The 19,509-nt window shown below is 39.1% G+C and overlaps 1 protein-coding gene across 3 annotated transcripts in view; it reads left to right on the top strand.

The window, feature by feature from the left end:
* MAP2K4 (mitogen-activated protein kinase kinase 4) overlaps positions 1-19,509 on the top strand; it is a gene marked incomplete at its 5' end in the record, with an annotated part of 104,929 nt that overhangs the window by 22,218 nt on the left and 63,202 nt on the right. For 2 of the 3 annotated variants that reach the window (XR_014298369.1, XM_082679781.1), the window contains one exon: positions 8,513-8,615. Coding sequence is in view for 1 of the 3 variants with exons in the window: in XM_082679781.1 (XP_082535907.1) it covers positions 8,513-8,615 (103 nt within the window). Of the gene's footprint in view, positions 1-8,512; positions 8,616-19,509 lie in introns of those variants that run through there. The other variant, XM_082679782.1, reaches the window with a different exon arrangement.

Genomic DNA, 19,509 nt, shown 5'->3' with positions numbered 1-19,509 from the left:
GATCACATACCGTCTGCATAGAAAGTTTGGTTGGAGTTGGTCAGCACAGTGTTTGCGTGTCACTTGTCTCCACGGGGCCCCTGTTGACATGTTCATGGATTTCAAGCTTAAGAACAAAAATGCCATGTGGATTTGGCTGAGTTTGGGGCATTACATGGATGTAAAGTGTTCTGAGCTCCTGGACAGGGTGCTGGGTACCTTCACTGACTACTGTGCTGCAAACAGTCCCCTCGCTGACTAGGATAGGATTGTCAGTGCTGCGTGTGGCCGTTGAGCTTCTCTGTGAAGGGAAGTAGTGCAGGTGTATAGTGGGTTAGGCCTTTCGCACAAGGACTGTGAAGGATGATGATAAAAGAGAATGCTAAACAACAGGCTGGGGGCACATGAAGGACTCAGAATTATTAGCACTTCTTCCTCTTCTCCCCTAAACTGGGGGTGGAGGTGTGCTGACAGACAGTATGGTTGCCACCTTTTGAGTATCCATTTGGAACCTTCTCAAGGTGGGTGTGTAACTGGAATTCCCACTCTTAGATTCCCATGGAGGCTGTGCTTGCACAGTCAGGAGCATGGCATTGTGTGTATGTGTGTGGGGGGGATTGTGTTTTCCTGTTTTGTTGGAGATTAAAATATTGTTAACTTAGCTGATTCATATACCTTCAGAAATCTCAAATGATATAACTTATGAAATATTACAAGATGATAGTGGTATGGAAATGTCCAAGTTGTATTAGCAGGTATATCAGAGTGTCTATGCGTACTTGTATTTTTTTTTTTTTTTTTTTTTTTTGCGGTATGCGGGCCTCTCACTGCTGTGACCTCTCCCATCGCAGAGCACAGGCTCCGGACGCGCAGGCCCAGCGGCCATGGCTCACAGGCCCAGCCGATCCGCGGCATGTGGGATCCTCCCAGGCCGGGGCACGAACCCGCGTCCCCTGCATCGGCAGGCGGACTCCCAACCACTACGCCACCAGGGAAGCCCTGCGTACTTGTATTTTTAAGGCCATTTTTTTACTTGTTCTCTAGGGCTCAGTAAGATTAGGTTTAGAGAACAGATTAGAAAGCTCTGATGTGAAGAGCAAGGAGACTATAATTAAGACAGAGACAAAAAACGCTTAGTGCGGAAAAACAGAAAAGTAGAAAAAGAAAAAAGTCACTGATAATTCTAGCACTTTGAATTAATCACCAATGATATTCTAGAGAATGTGGCCTGCGTGTGTATTATAGATTATCATATGCACATGTGCTTTACTAAAATGACAGTTTATCAGACACATTATTTATTGCCTGATTAAAAAAGAACTCTCACTGTTAAAGTTAATTCTGATGTCAATAGTCTTTATGGTGTGTTTTCTTGGTAGCAGTGTAGTATTCCAATTATGGGTATGCCATAATTTTTGTAACTAATCTAACACAGATGTCTCTGCTTTGAATAACTTTCTTTGCATTGCCTTTAACTTCCTAAAGGATAAATTCTTAGGAATGGGTTGGCCGTAAGGACATTTTGAGATGTTTGCTAGGTATGGCCCTTTTTATGGAGAAAGTGAACCAGTTTATCTCACAGCAGTGCTTTGTTCATTCATTTGTCTGTGTCCTTTTGTTTACTGAAGAAGTGTTAAGGATTTATGTGTCTGGTGTAATTCTAGACATTGAGGCACATGAGAAATGGTTTCTGCACCCCTGATACTTAGGGTATAGTGGGCAAGGTGGGCATGACCTAACCACAGATAGGTGTAAAAGTACAGCTCTGACAAGTTCTGAAGGGACTGGTGCTTCTCATACCCTTTGTTAACATTGATATTAGGACTCTTTATTTATGTGTGGGATTAAAGGCAAAAAATGAATTTTAATTTTTGGGAGAGCTAGAAGAATTTGATAATTTTTTCATGTTAATGGTTTATTTCTGTTCTGTTCGTATTGCTTCTTTTGTTAATTACCTGTTCACGTTCCTTGTGTATTTTCTAATTGGGATATTTGCTGTCATATTGATCAGTAAGGCCCTTATATTCTCTCCCAGCTTGTCATTTCAAAAGGTAATGATTTCAGCTGGGGCTTTGTAGTTCAGACAGAAGGATTTCCTCTTTGCCCCTCGGTGAACCTGGGGACCTCACAGGAGAGCTTGGGACCATGGCGATCCAAAGCCAAGATCCTGCTCAACAGAATGTTTGATTCTGTCTGCGTGACTGTGTGGACAGGCATCTCAAGCCCTGTTTATCTCAGTAAAGCCTTGACATCTGTGCTGTCTTGGTAATCCCAGGAGGGTCTTCCTGAATTAGATTGCTCCCTGGGTGTTTTTGAAGAGTTTGGACTAATCAGGAATTGGCTAGTTTAGTCTGAGGAATTATATTTGTTTGCTGGTAATAGACATCTGGCTCATATTAGTCCTTCCCACAGTAGTTCTGCCAAGTAAGGGGTGGTTTTTATCTTGGTTTTACAGATGTGTGAATTACTAGACCACAGAAATATCCCTCTTTTTATCTTTATCAGCATTTCATTGGTGGTCATTTCGCATCTAGCAAAAGTACTTTTTCCCCCCTATTCCTACCCTTTAACTTCCTCCCACCATGGTCCTTTTTAATTTTGGCAGGATGCCAAAGAAAATAGTCTTTGTAATTATGTCACTACCTTGTCTATCCTTTTGTCCCCACTGCCTGGCAAACCACCTTGTGTATAAGTGTGATATTTCTGCACCTATGGCTATGGAACTTATTACACTGGACTTCCCCCAAATCTGTCTTACACACAAAAGTGTCAAAATGTGCTAAAGGGGCTGTTGGTTTCTTAAACAAACTCAGCCCTGTCCAGTTTCCAAAATGCTTAGCTGCATGGATGAATGACAGTGTTCTATTTTACTGGTGAGAGTTCAGTGTTCTAAGTGAGATTTTGTGAATTTTTGGAAATTGCTCACCCTGATGTACCAAAGGCTGGCAGAGGAGGAGTAATATAATATTAGCTGGTAGTAGCTCATTTACTACTTGGAAGGCCTGAGATTGCAAGTCTAAAATGTACAGAGTTGCCCATTTCTTCTAACTGCAAGTCAACATCCTTCCTCTCTTATTCTCTCGAGCTTATGAAATAAGTTAGGGCACTTGTCACGGTAGTAATTTAGGCAGAAAAGGGAATAAAAGTAAGTTCTTGTCTACCACTTTATTTCCTCATTTCTGAAATTGTTTGAGGTTGCATAGTTGGAATTGTCTTCCTCTTTTCCGGTGATTACAGATAATTTAAAAAATTATTCTGGATACTCTTTCTGTTTTGAAAATTAGGTACTCGGAGTTAGAGCCAAGGGAGAAAGGAGAATTTAAGGCAATTCTTTTTCCTCCACCTCTGGTGGGATGCTTGGAATACTTGGTATCATATGAGTGATTTGTCCATTGTAGTTCAAGTTCCCACTTTCTCCTGTGCTTGGGTCTGGGGAGTCCCCTGTGGTGGTGATAGGAGTTCCTTCAGAGGGACTGATTCTGATCACTTTTTCATTGTTTCTCCCCAGCTCCTTTAGCATGTGAGTAGTGGCTTAAAAGAGCAGCTGTTTAATTTTTCATGATTCTGTTTGTTACTCACATGTCTGCATTCAGCTAGTCGGTCTGTTGGGGCGGTCTCAGCTCAGCTGGGGTGGCTGGGACTTCTGGGCCTCTCCATGTGCTCTTTCATCATCAAGGAAGCCTGACTGAACTGCTTTCCATTTCGACTCAGTAGCTTTCCAAGAGGGTGAGAGTGCAAACTGCAGGGGCTCATAAGGCTTAGCTTTGGACATCATATAGCATCCCTTCTGCTCTATTATTCTGGTCAAAGCAAGTCCCAAGGCCTGCCCAGATTCAAGAGGGAGGGAAATGGATGCCACCTGTTGATGGGAAGAGCAGTAAAGTCACATTGCAAAAAAGCGTGGACACAGGGAGCTGTGATTCATTGGTGGCTTTTTTTTTTTTTTTGCTGTACGCGGGCCTCTCACTGTCGCGGCCTCTCCCGTTGCGGAGCACAGGCTCCGGACGCGCAGGCTCAGCGGCCATGGCTCATGGGCCCAGCCTCTCCGCGGCATGTGGGATCTTCCCGGACCGGGGCACGAACCCATGTCCCCTGCATCGGCAGGCGGACTCTCAACCACTGCGCCACCAGGGAAGCCCCATTGGTGGCTATTTTTGTAACAATCTACCGCATAACCCACAGTGATCTGAAAGCTGAAATGTGTCTTACTTTCGGCTTCAGTATTCTGTGAGTCTGAGTTGTTCTGTGGTCAGAATTAGAGCAAAAGATATTCCTAGGCTGTAGTAAGTATGGATATACTTGGACAAATCCTTCTTCTTCAGAATCATAGTTCTGAATATTCTTGAAGATCCCATGCTTAGGAACGTTCCTCTCATGAGAACTGTGAGGAAGAAATTGCATATGCATGATATGGAAAAGTCTGTGTAAGTATTACTGGTGTTCCGTTAAGGCGGAGCTCTGAAACCAGAATTTCAAGGGTGATGCAGAAAGACTGGCCCTTCAGTCCTCGGAGTGGCTGAGTGAGGCCTGAGGCTGCTGAAACACCTCGGCCAGCTATCGGGCCAGCTATGATTTTGATTTTCTCGCTGTGTTGAACAAATGTCCTCATTTTCTGTGTAAGCTATGGCATGAAAAAAGTGAGGCAGTATTGCCCTAAAGGATACAGCAGCGCTTTGGAAATGTGGTGGGATGAGGACAAATACTGTTTTCCTTATCAGTCAGTGTTCTTGGGTGCAAACAACAGAAACTTATTCTAGCTAATTTAACCCACACTTTAGTTGTCTGGGTCTGTCCATGTCAAATTTATTCCCAGATCAATGAACATTTGAAAGTATTTTCTACATCAGGCACTTGGGTTTTAAGTATACAAAGACAGTCTTCTGGATGGGAAACTTCTTCCATATGAATAATTTAAGATATTTGACATATTTTGTTTCTATCCTACTGTAGTTAAAGGGGAGGATCTGTTTATCTCTGTTGACTGGTTAGGAATTGATTATTTGGTGACAGTCTTACCGAAGGGGTAATTATAATCACAGATTTATAGTCTTTCTTGATAATTACTTTAAATTACTTGTACAAATATTTTAATCCCTATTAGCTTAGAAAAACCTCCACTGGCCATTTATAGTATCACTTATTTCCTTGTACCCTTTTCTCCCTGTGGAAGTTGTTGCAGGCTTTTGAAAAAAATCCACATTGATCTAATATCCTATTTGTTTGTAGTTTTGTTATTAAAAATATCTGAATACAGGGTGACAGGTTGCCTTTAGGGTTTAGTTTTTTGGGCCTCTTGAGAAAGAGAAGTAAAGATGAGAAAGACCAGACCTAATAGAGGTTCTTACTTAGAGAAAGTGAATGGGAGAGGAAGAGATGCTTAAACAAACAAAAAGGCTCATGCCTACAGAGATTCAGAAATAGCCTTTAAGGTATTGTAAAAGCTGCCTCTTTCTGCCTTTCCCGGAATCTCACCTTTGATGGACTTTCTGGAGCGTTCCTTCTCCTCCTCTAGGCTGACCACTCATGAGTTCCTCTTAAACTGATCATCATTTGGGCAGTTGGGGTGTGCTGCTGAGAACAGGCCGTGTAACTCGACCTCAGGCTCTGAGTCATCGCCGCTTACAGAGGCTTTGAACTCTTATAGAATTCTTTGTCATATTTTGTTGGTGAGAGATCAGAATACATACTTGGACTGTTTTCAAGATAGCTGCAGATGTTTCTGAAGTATAGAGTGTGTTTAAATCTAATTTATGTAAGTTAGATTAGTTAGATGTCACATTCTGTTACTTGTGTGCTTGTTCATTTATGCAGTAAATGTCATTTAAAGACCTCAATTTATTTTTGTTTAAATGTGAATGCAGTGCGAAAAGGAATCTCTCTCTGTGTGTGTATTAGGTAGAAATATTTATTTTCAAAAGAACAGTTTGAGTACGTTTTAACTGTAGTGGGAAGGTTGCCTGGGAAGGTTAGCTACTGTCCTGTCAAATTGGACTTTTGAAGAGAGGGCCAGTTTTGGTGTTTTTCTTCGGATAGTTTTCACAGTGATTCTATATTCTGTTATTATCCTTAGTATTTGATCTTAGTCTTCTATCACTTTTCATCATATAGAGAACATGGGTGATGTACCAGGTAGTTTCAGACACACACACACGTGGCAGGTGGTGTTCATAAGCATTGAGCTCATTCAGATTTATGATTGCAAAGGTCCTTCACTCAATTGTATCTCCAGACACTTTGCTGTATAAAGTAACATTCATAGCTTCTGGTACTTTGGGGGCCACCTTTTCAGTCCACTACAGTCTGCCTTCTGGCCCCCATGTAGTCACATCTGCCCCACATGCAAAGTACATTCACTCTCCTCCATCATCCCCAGAAGTCTTAACTCATTACATCGTCAGCTCAAATCCAGACCTCATCTAGACATCATCAGTTCACCAGTCCTAAATCTCATCATCAAAAGCATCTAAATCAGGTATGGGGTGAGACTCTTGAGTATGATCCACTGTGACACAAAATTCTTCTCCATCTATGAACCTAGTAACTAGAAGATGAGTTATCTGCTTCCAAAATACAGTGGTGGGTCAGGCATTGGGTAACAGTGATGGAGATTCCCATTCAAAAAGGGAGAAAACTGAAGGTTCAGAGGAGTGAGCAAGCAGTCCCAAGCAATTTCAGAATCTAGCAGGGCCTGCGAATAGTCCTCTGACTTTAAGTATTTCTTAAAGGCAAATTTCCAAGAAGTGAAAGAACATATTCATTTGAAGCTTCTTGTATATTGCTGAACCTCTCACCAGAGGTTACTTTTCTACCAGCAGTGTATTTTGCTAGTGATTCTTTTACCTGGTCACTCTGATCACCATGTTATCATTTTAAAAAAAATAAATGTATGTGTAAAAATAAAACCTCTAAACTTTCCCAATTTCACATGAACCAAAATTTTAGCTGTTTTTGGTGTTACGAGTACCTTTCATAATTTTTTCTCAATTTTGCTTAATTTTTCATACCCTTGCCAATTTTTCTATTTTTTCTTCATTTGTGTGATGTTTTTATATATTTAGAATTTCTGATTTTGTATTACAAGGATTTTCCCAAGTTTTCGTTTAATTTTTTAAAGGTTTTTTGGTAAATACAGAGTTTGCTTTTTTAATACAGTCAAATCTGCCATTTTTTTGTGGAGTACCTTTTGCATGTATAGTTTGAATGTCCTTTCTCTACTTGCAGTCAAATAAAAATTATTTAAAAAAAATTTGGAACCCAAAACGGCAACTTATGAGGAAAATTCATGTTGTACTATAGTTATGTCTGACAGTGAGCTTCTTAGGAACTGCCGTTATCCTGTAGAAAGGCCCATCCCTGAGAGCTGATCCAGCTCTTGTCCTGCAGTCCTGTCTGACTAGCATGGCACGCTCAGCCTTCACGTGCCGTGAAAGCACTGGGCTGAACAGGTTGAGCCCTCTAATCCATTTTCTGAATCCACTGAGGTGGGAAGGTGCTTGGATGGCAGAGATGTTGTTGGAATAGGTATTGATTGATATATGTATAATGAAGTGCGAAGAGTGAGTGCTAGGAAAAGTATCCTTAATATGTACATGAAACCAAGGTGTACTAAAAATGTGGGAAAACCCAACTCTGTTACAAAATTTCCATATACTAGGCCCCTGCATTAATGATTTTGTAAGATTTATTGACATAGAAAAAAATATGGTCAGTGACTAGAGCATACTACAAAACAGTATTGTGATCCAATTTTAATTGTAGAGGAAAAGATAATGTCTCTATGTATAGAAAATAGTGTGCATTAGATAATGATTATTTTGGGGTAACTGGACTTTCAAGTGTATATACAAGTTTTTAAAACCCTATATATTTATAGGTGTATATATAATATTTTATACATTTTTGTTTCTTTATCTTTTCTGAATTTTCTGGCTTTTCTGTAGAGGACTTTTTTTTTTTTTTGGTATAATATAAGGTATTGATACTTTCTCCCTTCCCGTACCAAAGAAATTGCCTCCCCAAAAATGATTATTTGGTATACCTGTGTTATTAATGTGAAGTTGGCTGGACCATAATGCTTTTAGGCCATTATGATTGCAGAATGCTTCATATTCTTCACTCAGTTGTTTATATTACATTCGAGGGAAAATGATTTTTATTAAACTAAGGAAGTAAAATGTAACACTGGAAAGATGCTAATATTTTAGTATTTTTCAGTGTATCTGCTGAGGGGAATGATTTTTATTGTGGTGTTTTTACTTACAAAAGCCTTAGCATCTCTGAACGATATAAACTGGAAGCACTGAGCATTGTTTTCTGTTGTTTTGGAGATAATGAGTGATTTGTGGTTAGTAACAACTTTAGATCATTTTTATTTACTTTTTCTTAATTCTGAGCAATTCTTTGCCACCTTTCAAAATATTAATTATATGTTAAAGCAAAATTTTCTGCCTTTTGGAGTGAATTTCTTTTGCCCTCAGAATCCTACCTGTTTTATAGTACTTGAAACTTTTACTTTTTATTTGTTATTTCTTAGGTAAACGCAAAGCACTGAAGTTGAATTTTGCAAATCCACCTTTCAAATCTACAGCAAGGTTTACTCTGAATCCCAATCCTGCAGGAGTTCAAAACCCACACATGTGAGTATTCCTGGTAATCAAATAAAAGGCTCAACTCAAGCAAGGGTTTTAAAGTTATTGTGTTTTATGAATTTTTTCAAGTCGAGGGGTTGGTATTTCTGTTATCCTCTGGGCCATTTGAAATATTACTGTTTGAACTCAAATAGAAAGCTGTTGATTCTGTAGTCTGAAGTAGGCAAACACAATTTTCCTTTTTAAAGTTGACTTGAAGGGAAAGGAAGAGCTGAAGATCCAGTTACATTTATATCGTTTTAGTTTCTCTCTTATTGAACTCTGAGAATATTATTTTTACCTCTCCTTCTGAATTTCCAGTTAAGTTGTAAGTAGTATTTAAGAAAACTTAACTCTCTCCTGTAGATCTGCACAAATCATCCCCACTTACTAGTTGACAAAATAGATTTCCATTCTTAATATACTGAGTGTCTATAAGATTTCCATGTCATAGTAGATTGAAAGAATATGTACGTGTCAGTGATTTTTTAAAAATTGACTCCCTTAATATTTTTAAATTAAAAAATAGAAATGATATTGTAGCATTTTACTGAAGAGTATTAGAAATATATTAGTTAATTTAAAACAATCTCGCCATAATAGTATTTTACAGAAGCCTTTGAATCAAAGTGAAGTGAAGTATTAAATAATAATGTTTTCTTCTTCTCAAACCTGGCAAGAACATGAAGGGTCAAAGCCAGTGGATTTACATTTCTACTAATATCCAGAAAAATAATTTTCACCTAGTTCTAATATTGAGAACTATAAAGCAAGTGGTGGAAGGTATGGTTTAAAAAGCTGTCAGAATCCATTATTTTATAGTTTTGTAATAATTCCTCAACAATCTGTATTCAAACTTTATTAGACTACAGATACATTTATTCTTCCCAAAGAGGCACATTTATTGCTGTTTGACATTTGGTATACATTGTATTTGCAAACAGTAACACATTGGTAGAAGGTAGACTGTCTAGCAGTAGGAATGTTGAAAATATTTTATTTTTAAAACATCAGTGTCTAGAAGAAAGCAGCAGATACGTGTGTCTGTACGCTCTTATGCTTAAACCTATCACCTAAAGGGGAATGAAAGAGATTTTCAATGAAAACTGAGTGGCAGTTTATTTGCCTGGGAGTGGTGTCTGTCAGCTTTATTAGACTGCTGTCCACAATGAGACTTCTTGTCAGAGCTCAACCTTGTTACCTTCTCTGAATCATATTGAGGAAGGAAACTCTTAGTACTGCTTAATTAGTCAGAGCTCCAGCAGCAAGGAAACACTGTTAAAAGAACCTCCTTCCTCATTTCCTAGAATTTCTAGTGAAAGCTAGTACAAAAGAACTTAAAAGAACCTTAAAAGAACCTCCTTCCTCATTTCCTAGAATTTCTAGTGAAAGCTAGTACAAAACTAATTCTTGAACATATTCCATTTCTGTTGCCTTGGTTGCCAGCTGAACCACAAATTTGAAGTCTAAAAAAGAAGGATATGTAGTAATCGCCAAACTTAACAAATCTTTCTTTCTTTCTTTTTTTAAAAGCCCCCTTGGACAAAGAGAAAGACAACCTGATTTGCATTTAGAACTAGAAAAACATTTACATATTTGTACTCTCTCCCCATTAGACTTTCTTCATGTCTAGGGGAATTCATGGACAGAATCTTTTTTTTTTAAACAGTAAACAGGGTGGTGAAGAAAAAGCTTTCTTCCAAAATTTGAGTCTATCAGGCTTTTTTTGGTTTTTCTTTCTTTCTTTTTTTAAACTACTTCATAATAATCCTGTAACCAGCTAGGTTTCTTATTTATCTCTTCCCAGAAGGTGTTAAAAGTTTGAGAGGACACAGTAATAGGCATCTTTGTGATAGAATCTTTGGAATTTGATTCTAGTATGTAAAAGTTTTAGACCCTGCCTTTGAGTTTTATTATTGCACTCGTCTGTTATCTGGATCAGGAACAGGCAGCTACTAGTATTGATACTCATCAGAGACAGTTGTTTCCCTGCTTTGGGCAGCATATCTTCTCTACCTTCCCACTGCCTTCCACAGGGATCCTCTGTATTCTTCCTGTGTATTGAATACTATCAGGCACTAAAAACCACTGTTGATCCCTGCTTAGGATAAGTTTGCAGTTAGAAGATATAACTTGCAGTAGGTGGAGGCTTTGAAAAAGATACCTCTATGCCATTTATATGTGTTTCCTTCTTTTAAAATTTCCTTGCATTCAGTTCTTCTTGAACTTTAGTTATAGATATAAATATAAAACTTTTTAAATGAGTTTAGGAAAAGATAAGATGAAATATAAGTAACTAATGAAGTTATGTCCCAGGGACTAGTTTCAGATCCATCTGACATTTGATGTCTACTGGGTGCAGGATTCTGTGGACGATTAAAAAAAAAAAAGATTAAGACAGTGTCCTTATTTTCTGAGAAATAGCAGTTTAAATAAACTTTCAAGAAGACAGAAATTCAAGAAGTAAGGCATAAGATAATACAGATCAAAAGTCAAATGAATGGTGCAGGAGGGGTAAGAGCACTTCAGATAAACAACTTGGTGAAAAGTTTCACAAAGGAACAAGGTTTGAACTGGATTTTGAAAGCCTCCTAGAGGAGGTTGGTTAGGTGGAGAGAGGGGAGAATGGCCTTCTGGTGAGTGTCAGCGCACGCTAAATTTGGGGACCATGTGTAGATCTGTTTCACTGTAGTGGAGATGTTAGTTATAGATTACCTATTTCTCTCTCACTTTCAGCATTTTGCCTTTATTCTTGGTGTTCTATAATTATATGAGAATAGGCTTAGGTTTGGATCATCTTTCTGTGTACCGGATGAATTGTTTTAGTTTGAAGAGTCACAAATCTTTTTCTGAGAGTTTCTGCTGCTTTTCTTTTGATAGATTCCTTCATGTTTTTCCTATTCTCTCTTCCAGAAATGTGTGTTATTTGGTTTTGGTATCTCTGAATTCTCTCGGTCTTTGACTTTTATATTTTCTATTTCTTTGTTTTCTTGCTTTATATTCTAGGAGATTTCCTTTATTTCCTGACCCTTCTATAGAATATTCTGTTTTGGGAATTGATTTTTTATTTCTAAGAGTTGATTCTGGCTTTTTCTTAGTATCCTACTCTTAATTTGTGGATGTAAAGTCTGGAATTTAAAAATTCTTTTCTATACTTTAGGTAATCTATTTCCTCAAGGGTCACTTTTTCTTTTGTCTTTGTCTTTCTCCTTTGTGTCAGCTTTTTTCCACATGTCTAGTAGTTCTTGGTTGTCCATTGATAGTTGAGGATGAGGAAATTAGAAGACTTATTGGAAGCTCTGGTTAGAGGCAGCCAACTGGTGGGCTTGACTTGACTTTTCTCTGAATGGTTTGAGTGCTGGCTGTTAGGCCAGGAATACTCTAGATGCCATAATGAGTAGGCCAATATTTGCCCTAGTAGGCATTGTTTTTTCCAGATAGCATGTTTGTTTTCTTTAGAGACATGCTCTCTTTTCATTTTGGGGCAGGTGGAAAGGAAAGGAGGAGCTGAGTAAACCTTTCTTCTGGAAAGAATTTTAATCGCTCTTCCATTTCCAGGCTTTTATACTTTCCAGCTATGAATCCTCTCTAAGGTTCTGTTGGGACCATTACCAATCTCTCGTCTCGGCGGCATGCTCCCCTCCCACCATGTGTTATGGGTGCTAGTTTTCTCTATTGCTATTTTTTTTAACCCCTTATTATGGAAAGTTGCAAATATATCCAAAACTGGAGAGTGGTAGCTGAATCTCTATTAGTTATCAGTCAGCTTTAGCAGCTTCAACAGTTCATATGGCCAACATTACTTTTGTCTGTTCCTCTACCCTCCTTAGTGTTTGGGTTTTTTTCTTTGCGGTACGCGGGCCTCTCACTGCTGTGGCCTCTCCCGCTGCGGAGCACAGGCTCCGGACGCGCAGGCTCAGCGGCCATGGCTCACGGGCCCAGCCGCTCCGCGGCATGTGGGATCTTCCCAGACCGGGGCACGTGTCCCCTGCATCGGCAGGCGGACTCTCAACCACTGCGCCGCCAGGGAAGCCCAACCCTCCTTAGTTTTAACCAAACCTCAGACATATTATTCCATCTATAAATATTTCAGGATGTGTTTCTAAAAGACAAGGACTCCTTTTTAAAAACACAATCATAATATTATCATTATATCTAGTAGGATAAATGATTCTTTAATATCGTCAAATAAGTATTATAGATCACTTCATCACTTTTTTTTTTCAAGTTTGAAGCAGGAACTAAACAAGGTTTTACACTGCACTTGGCTGACAAGTTTTTGAAACTACTGTAGAGTCCCTTCCCTTGGAATTTATTAGTTTTGCTTTGTCTAGATATTTTTGTCTGCTTTCAGGTGTTCAGAAATTTGTCTAAATCTCTGTTTCTTTATTGTTTATTTCCTTTAAAAAATCATTCTTTTCATTTGGGTCCTTAGAGAGTCAGGAGACAACCTGGTTTTTAATTGGTTTTTAATTATCATTGGTTAAAATTATAAGTATTTCCAACACATGAAAAAGTGAGTGTTAGAGACTCTTGTATCTGCTACCTAGATGTAAGAGATGTTAGCATTTTGCCATTTGGCTCTTTAAATGAAAGATTAAGCTGTAAAACTAAAGAGTGCAAGGAAAGACGAAAGGAAAAAAATGTTTGGCTACTTTTGACATTTCCATCAGGATTGGATTATGCTAGGCACTATATGTCTTTTTGATACCCCAAGGGTATTCTTATAAATGTGGCAGGCTTGTGCTAAAATCATGTTCTGTATATAAAATTTGACATGAACAGAAGTAGATAGTCCACTGCTGTGTTCTGTGCTTTCATCATGCTGAGTGATGTGCAAGTGCTCTCAGTGTGCTGAATCATTTAGAATGCACCAAATATGATTGTTATTCTGAAAGAACAGCCCTTTTATCTTCACAACGTATCAGGATTGTACAAGAAGAACCACCAGCTTAAAAGCTAACATTGGAAATAAATAATGATGAGTAAAGATACATTTGGGGGCTTAAGCTAAACATTTGGGAACCATATGTTGTAAATTTAAGGGGCTCTGTTTTGTTGAGACCAAGAGGATCTCATTTTTCTTTATTATATTTGAACAGAAAAAGGCTCAGTTGTGCCATAGAACATCTAGGAGGTAGTTTTAAAAGAAGTTTTGAAGTCCCCAGTTACTCACTAGTATTCTTTTTTTTTTTTTTAATTTATTTATTTTTGTCTGCATTGGGTCTTTGTTGCTGCACGTGGGCTTTCTCTAGTTGCGGCGAGTGGGGTGCTACTCTTCCTTGCGGTGTGTGGGCTTCTCATTGCGGTGGCTTCTCTTGTTGCGGAGCACGGGCTCTAGGTGCGCGGGCTTCAGTACTTGTGGCACGTGGGCTCAGTAGTTGTGGCTCGCGGGCTCTAGAGCACAGGCTCAGTAGTTGTGGCTCTTGGGCTCTAGAGCACAGCCTCAGTAGTTGTGGTGCGTGGGCTTAGTTGCTCTGCGTCATGTGGGATCTTCCCGGACCAGGGCTCGAACCCGTGTCCCCTGCATTGGCAGGCAGATTCTTAACCAGTGCGCTGCCAGGCAAGCCCAATCGCTAGTATTCTTTTTTTTTTTTTTTTTTGCATTATGCGGGCCTCTCACTGTTGTGGCCTCTCCCATTGTGGAGCACAGGCTCCGGATACGCAGGCTCAGCGGCCATGGCTCACGGGCCCAGCCGCTCTGTGGCATGTGGGATCTTCCCGGACCGGGGCACAAACCTGTGTCCCCTGCATCGGCAGGCGGACTCTCAACCACTGCGCCACCAGGGAAGCCCCAATCACTAGTATTCTTAATTCCATGATGAGTCTACTCAGTAGAGCATCATCTTAAAACTCAGAACAGTAATTATAAATTACGTAGGCACTTATTGCTGGTTAAATTGTGGAAGCTTTATCTTTTAAACTTATTATCTTGGATTAACTGTTTTGTTACTACTGGAGTCCTGGTTTCTATCCCAGTGTCATCATGGTCTCTGTGACCTTCAGTGTGTCACTTAACTCCGATTTTAGTTCAGGCATTGAATTAGGATAGTGACTTTCATTATTTTGTGTGGTGAATGGCAGGGGGTGGGGGAGAGAAAATGAATATGAACAGGAATGAATATGAATCAAGCCAGTGTTGTGCTCCTTTCCTAAAATAAAATCTTGTGCATGAGCCTGACAGGCTGTTTGTGGAGGTGGGAGAGAGCTCTGTGGTCTTGTCTACCTTCATTCCTCAAAATAGTCCCAGGACATCTCTGGTCAGTTCCTGAGTATGAAAACCATGAGTATACTTGAGCTTAAAACTTTTTTTCCATCTCTGAAATTTTTAATGTAATCATAGTCATTTGGAATCTCTACATTTCTGTGGTGGAGCCCTTTCACGTAATGGCAGTAATTTTATGGTAGAAATATTTATAGGTACAAATTAGTACCCCAAATTTAAAAAGGCCAAATGTGTCAAATTCTGTGGGGTAATTACTTATTTTGGGCTGGTTTCGATTTACTGCTGCAAACTTTTTTTTCTTACTGTAGCAAAATATGCATAACATAAAATTTACCATCTTAACCATTGCTTAGTGTACAGCTTAGTGGCATTGAATACATTCATGTTGTCGTGTATCCATTGCTACCATTCATCTCCAGAACTCTTTTATTTTCTCAAACTGAAACTCTGTATCCATTAAACACTAACTCCCCATTCCTCTTTCTTCTGGCCCCTGGTAACCACCATTCCACTTTATGTCTCTGTGAATTTGATCGCTCTAGGTACCTCATGTAAGTGGCATTATACAATACTTGTTTTGTGACTGGCTTGTTTCACTCAACGTGTCCTCATGCTCTCCATCTGTGTTCTGGTGTGTGTCAGAATTTCCTTCTTAAGGGTGAATTATATTGTATGTGTATATGACATTTTGTTATCCATTGATGGGCATTACAGTGTTTCTGACTTTTGACTCCAGTGAATAATGCTGCTATGTGAGATAATCTTTCAAAACTTGCATTCTTAAAGTTCAGAGGTATTTAATCTTTCCTTCAGTTCCATACTCCACCTCCATGCACCTGATGGTTGTACTTGGAGGGCAGTGGTACTAGGTGTGACTGAGCTGATTCTCTGTGTGGCCCTCCACCCTTGGAGAGTCACTAGTATAATTCTCCTTAAGCTGGACTCAGGTATTGGATGTTAATTCTGAAATATTTATTTAAAGAAATTAATGTGATAAATGCTGTTAAGTTGCTTGTCTCCCGAAAATGAACTTAGTTTTGGTGTTTTAAATCATCTTGATTCTTGAATCGGAGACTTAGACGTAGAATATATAATCTGTAGTTCTTTACCTATAGTACTGCAAAGTTCTGCTCTTTAAAGAAATGTCTGGTTGCTGTGCTTTAGATGAGTTTTCCAACCCTTTGTAATCAGGCAGCAAGTTTTTGAGTTCTGATTTACTTCATGTTACAGAAGTCCTTTGCCTTTGTAGTGTAGGCATGTTTCTGGAAACTTCTGTCTGCTAATAAGGAATTCTGCTATTTAAAAGAAACATCCTCTCTTTTCAGAGTATTCTTTCTTATTATTATTATTTAAAATTGAGTCACAGTATAATTACATTACTGTTCTTGAGCAAATGTGTTTGCCCCAGAGTTAATAATTGCCTCATTTAATGGTTCACTGTGAATCTCCTCTCCACATAATTAACTACTTAGGTGATCTCTCAGTTCTTTTTTTCTAGAGTCATCTGTCTATCTATACAGTACTCTTGCTGTATTCTGGAGTGGTTGCACTTTATGGCTGGTGCCATTGTTTTGTGAATGCCTATGTTACTCTTCTGAATTTGATTCCCTGTTTCGGGGATTTCATGTTTTCTTCCTTCCTTCCTCCCTTCCTCTCTTCCTCTCTTTCTTCCTCTCTCTCTCTCTCTCTCTCTCTTTCTTTCTTTCTTTCTCTTTCTTTTTCAGTTTTTCTCTCACGTTTTGGGGGAGTATATCTCCTAACGGCTTCCTAAGATAAGTGTTTTTTCTTAGTAAGTAAGGTTTTTGGGTCTTTGCATGTCTGAAAATGCCTTTATCTAACCCTCTTAATAGATTAGTAGTTTTATTGACTATAGAATTCTGGGGTAGACATTTTTCTTCAGAGTTTTGAAAGCGTTGCTCCAGTGTTTCCAATGTTCAGGGGTTACTGTTAAAAACTTATATGCCATTGTGATTCTTGAACTTTGGAATATGACCTGTTTTTTTCTTTGTGGATGATTGTAGGATTTTGTCTTTTCCCCTGTGTCAGAAATCTGCTTTGGTTTTATTTTCCTTTTCTCTTCTCCTTCCTTTCTTCTTTCCTTTCACTGAGCTCTTGGTGGACTCCCTTAAACTAGAAACCACTATCTTTCATTCTAGGATATATGCTTTATTTTTCTTTTATTCTTTTGATTTTCTCCTGTTCTTTTTTTTTTTTTTTTTTTCCGGTACGCGGGCCTCTCACTGTTGTGGCCTTTCCCGTTGTGGAGCACAGACTCCGGACGCGCAGGCTCAGCGGCCATGGCTCACGGGCCCAGCTGCTCCGCGGCATGTGGGATCTTTCCGGACCGGGGCACAAACCCATGTCCCCTGCATCGGCAGGCGGACTCTCAACCACTGCGCCACCAGGGAAGCCCTCTCCTGTTCTTTTGATTTTCTCCTTTCCGGTAGCTCTCCTGCTGAAACTCCACTTTAGGTTTTGGACCTCTTAGTTTGAGTCCCTCTTTTTCTTAACTTTTTTTCTCCTTCAACTTCGTATGTATTTTCACTTTTTGTTTGTCTTTGGTTGATCCTTGGTTGTCTCACACACACATGCATAAAAGAGTCAACCAAAAGGTGATTGGAAGCTTTGTGATTTGCTTGGTGATACTCCCAGTGAGGAGAAGAAGAGGTGCCTGAGTTTTTCCTTTGGAGAATTAATTACCCAGTGTCCTTTTTTGAAAAAGAAGTGGGCATGGATTAAACTCAATTGAGAGAATGATTACAGATTCTAAATGAATCAGAAAGAAAGAAAAAGTGTTATAACAGTGTTCCTAAATATTTAAATGCCTAGGCAAGGCACAAACACAGAATCACTAGACAGAGTAATGAATAACAACATTAAGGAGCTAGGAAAAGAAGAGCAAATTAAATCCAAAGTAAGTAGAAGAAAGGAAATAATAAAGATAAGAGCAGAAATTAATGAAATAGAAAATGGACAAATAATAGAGAAAGTCACAAATTCAAAAGTTGTTTCTTGGGATTCAATAAAAGTGATGAACCCCTAACAAGACAGATGAAAGAAAAGATTAAGTCCAAGTTATCATTGTCAGGAATGAAAGAGGGTAATCACTACAGATCCCACAGACAGTAATAGCATACTAAGGAAATATAATAAGTAACTTTATGCCAATGAATTTAATAACCTGAATGATATAGACAGATTCCTTGAAAGACATAAATAATAAAAACTAACCCAAGAAGAAATAGAAAATCTGAATACCCCTATATCTGTTAAAAATTGGATTTAGAGTGAAAAACTTCCACTTTCAAAGGAAACTTGGGGCCCCAGATGGTTTTCCTGGTAAATTTTATCAAACATTAAAGGAATAAATAAGACTAAGCTTCCACAAACTTTTTCAGCAAATAGAAGAGTAGGGAGCATTTCCCAGTTCATTTTATGAGTTCAGTGTAACCCTGATATCAAAACTGGAGAAGGATATTATTAAAAAAATACTACAGACCACTATCCCTCATGAACATACACTTGAAAATCCTCAACAAAATATTAGTAAATTGAATCCAACGATATATAGAAAGGATAATATGTCATGACCGAGTGGGATTTATCTTAATTTGACACTTGAAAATTATCAATATAATTCACTGCATTAATAAAATAAGGAGAAAAATGGTATAATCATTTTAGTAGATGCAGAAAAAACATTTAACAACATTCAATATCCATTCATTATAGACATTCTCATTAATCTAGGAAAAGTGGGGGGAACTTTCTCAGCTGTTTAAAGTACATCTATGAAAAACCTATAGCTAGTATCATACTTAGAGACAAAAGACTTAATGCTTTCTCCAAGATTAGTAATAAGACAAGAATATCTGTACTCATCAGTTCTATTCAGTATTATACTGGTGGTCTTAGCCAGTGCAATGAGGTAAGCAGAAGAATTAAAAGACACGAAGATTGGAAAGAAAGAAGCAAACCATAGGACTTCCCTGGTGGTCCAGTGATAAAGAATCCGCCTTGTGGGCTTCCCTGGTGGCGCAGTGGTTGAGAGTCCGCCTGCCGACTCAGGGGACACGGGTTCGTGCCCCGGTCCGGGAAGATCCCCCATGCCGCGGAGCGGCTGGGCCCGTGAGCCATGGCTGCTGAGCCTGCGCGTCCGGAGCCTGTGCTCTGCAACAGGGAGAGGCCACAGCAGTGAGAGGCCCGCATACCACAAAAAAAAAAAAAAGAATCTGCCTTGCAATGCAGGGGACATGGGTTCCATCCCTGGTCAGGAAACTGAGATCCCACATGCCACGGGGCAGCTGAGCCCGTGCACCACAACTACTGAGCTCGAGCGCCTCCACTGGAGCCCACGTGCCGCAAACTACAGAGCCCACGTGCTCTGGAGCCTGCACGCCACAACTAGAGAAGAGAAAACCTGCTGCCACAACTAGAGAGAAGCCTTCACGCCACAGTGAAATATCCCTCATGCCTCAACAAAGATCCTGTATGCCGCAACTAAGACCCGATGCAGCCAAAAAATAATAATAAGTAAATAATCTAAAAAAAAATAGCAAACCAGTCTTTTTTTTTTGGTAGATGATATGACTATATGTGTAGAAAATCCTAGTTAATTTACAAAACATTAGAATTAAGTGACTGGAGCAGAGATGCAGGGTACATGATCATTATTCC

Source organism: Grampus griseus, assembly GCF_964374135.1.
Source record: "Grampus griseus genome assembly, chromosome: 20".
Classification (NCBI taxonomy): Eukaryota; Metazoa; Chordata; class Mammalia; order Artiodactyla; family Delphinidae; genus Grampus; species Grampus griseus.
This window is presented reverse-complemented; position numbering and strand designations above follow the sequence as displayed.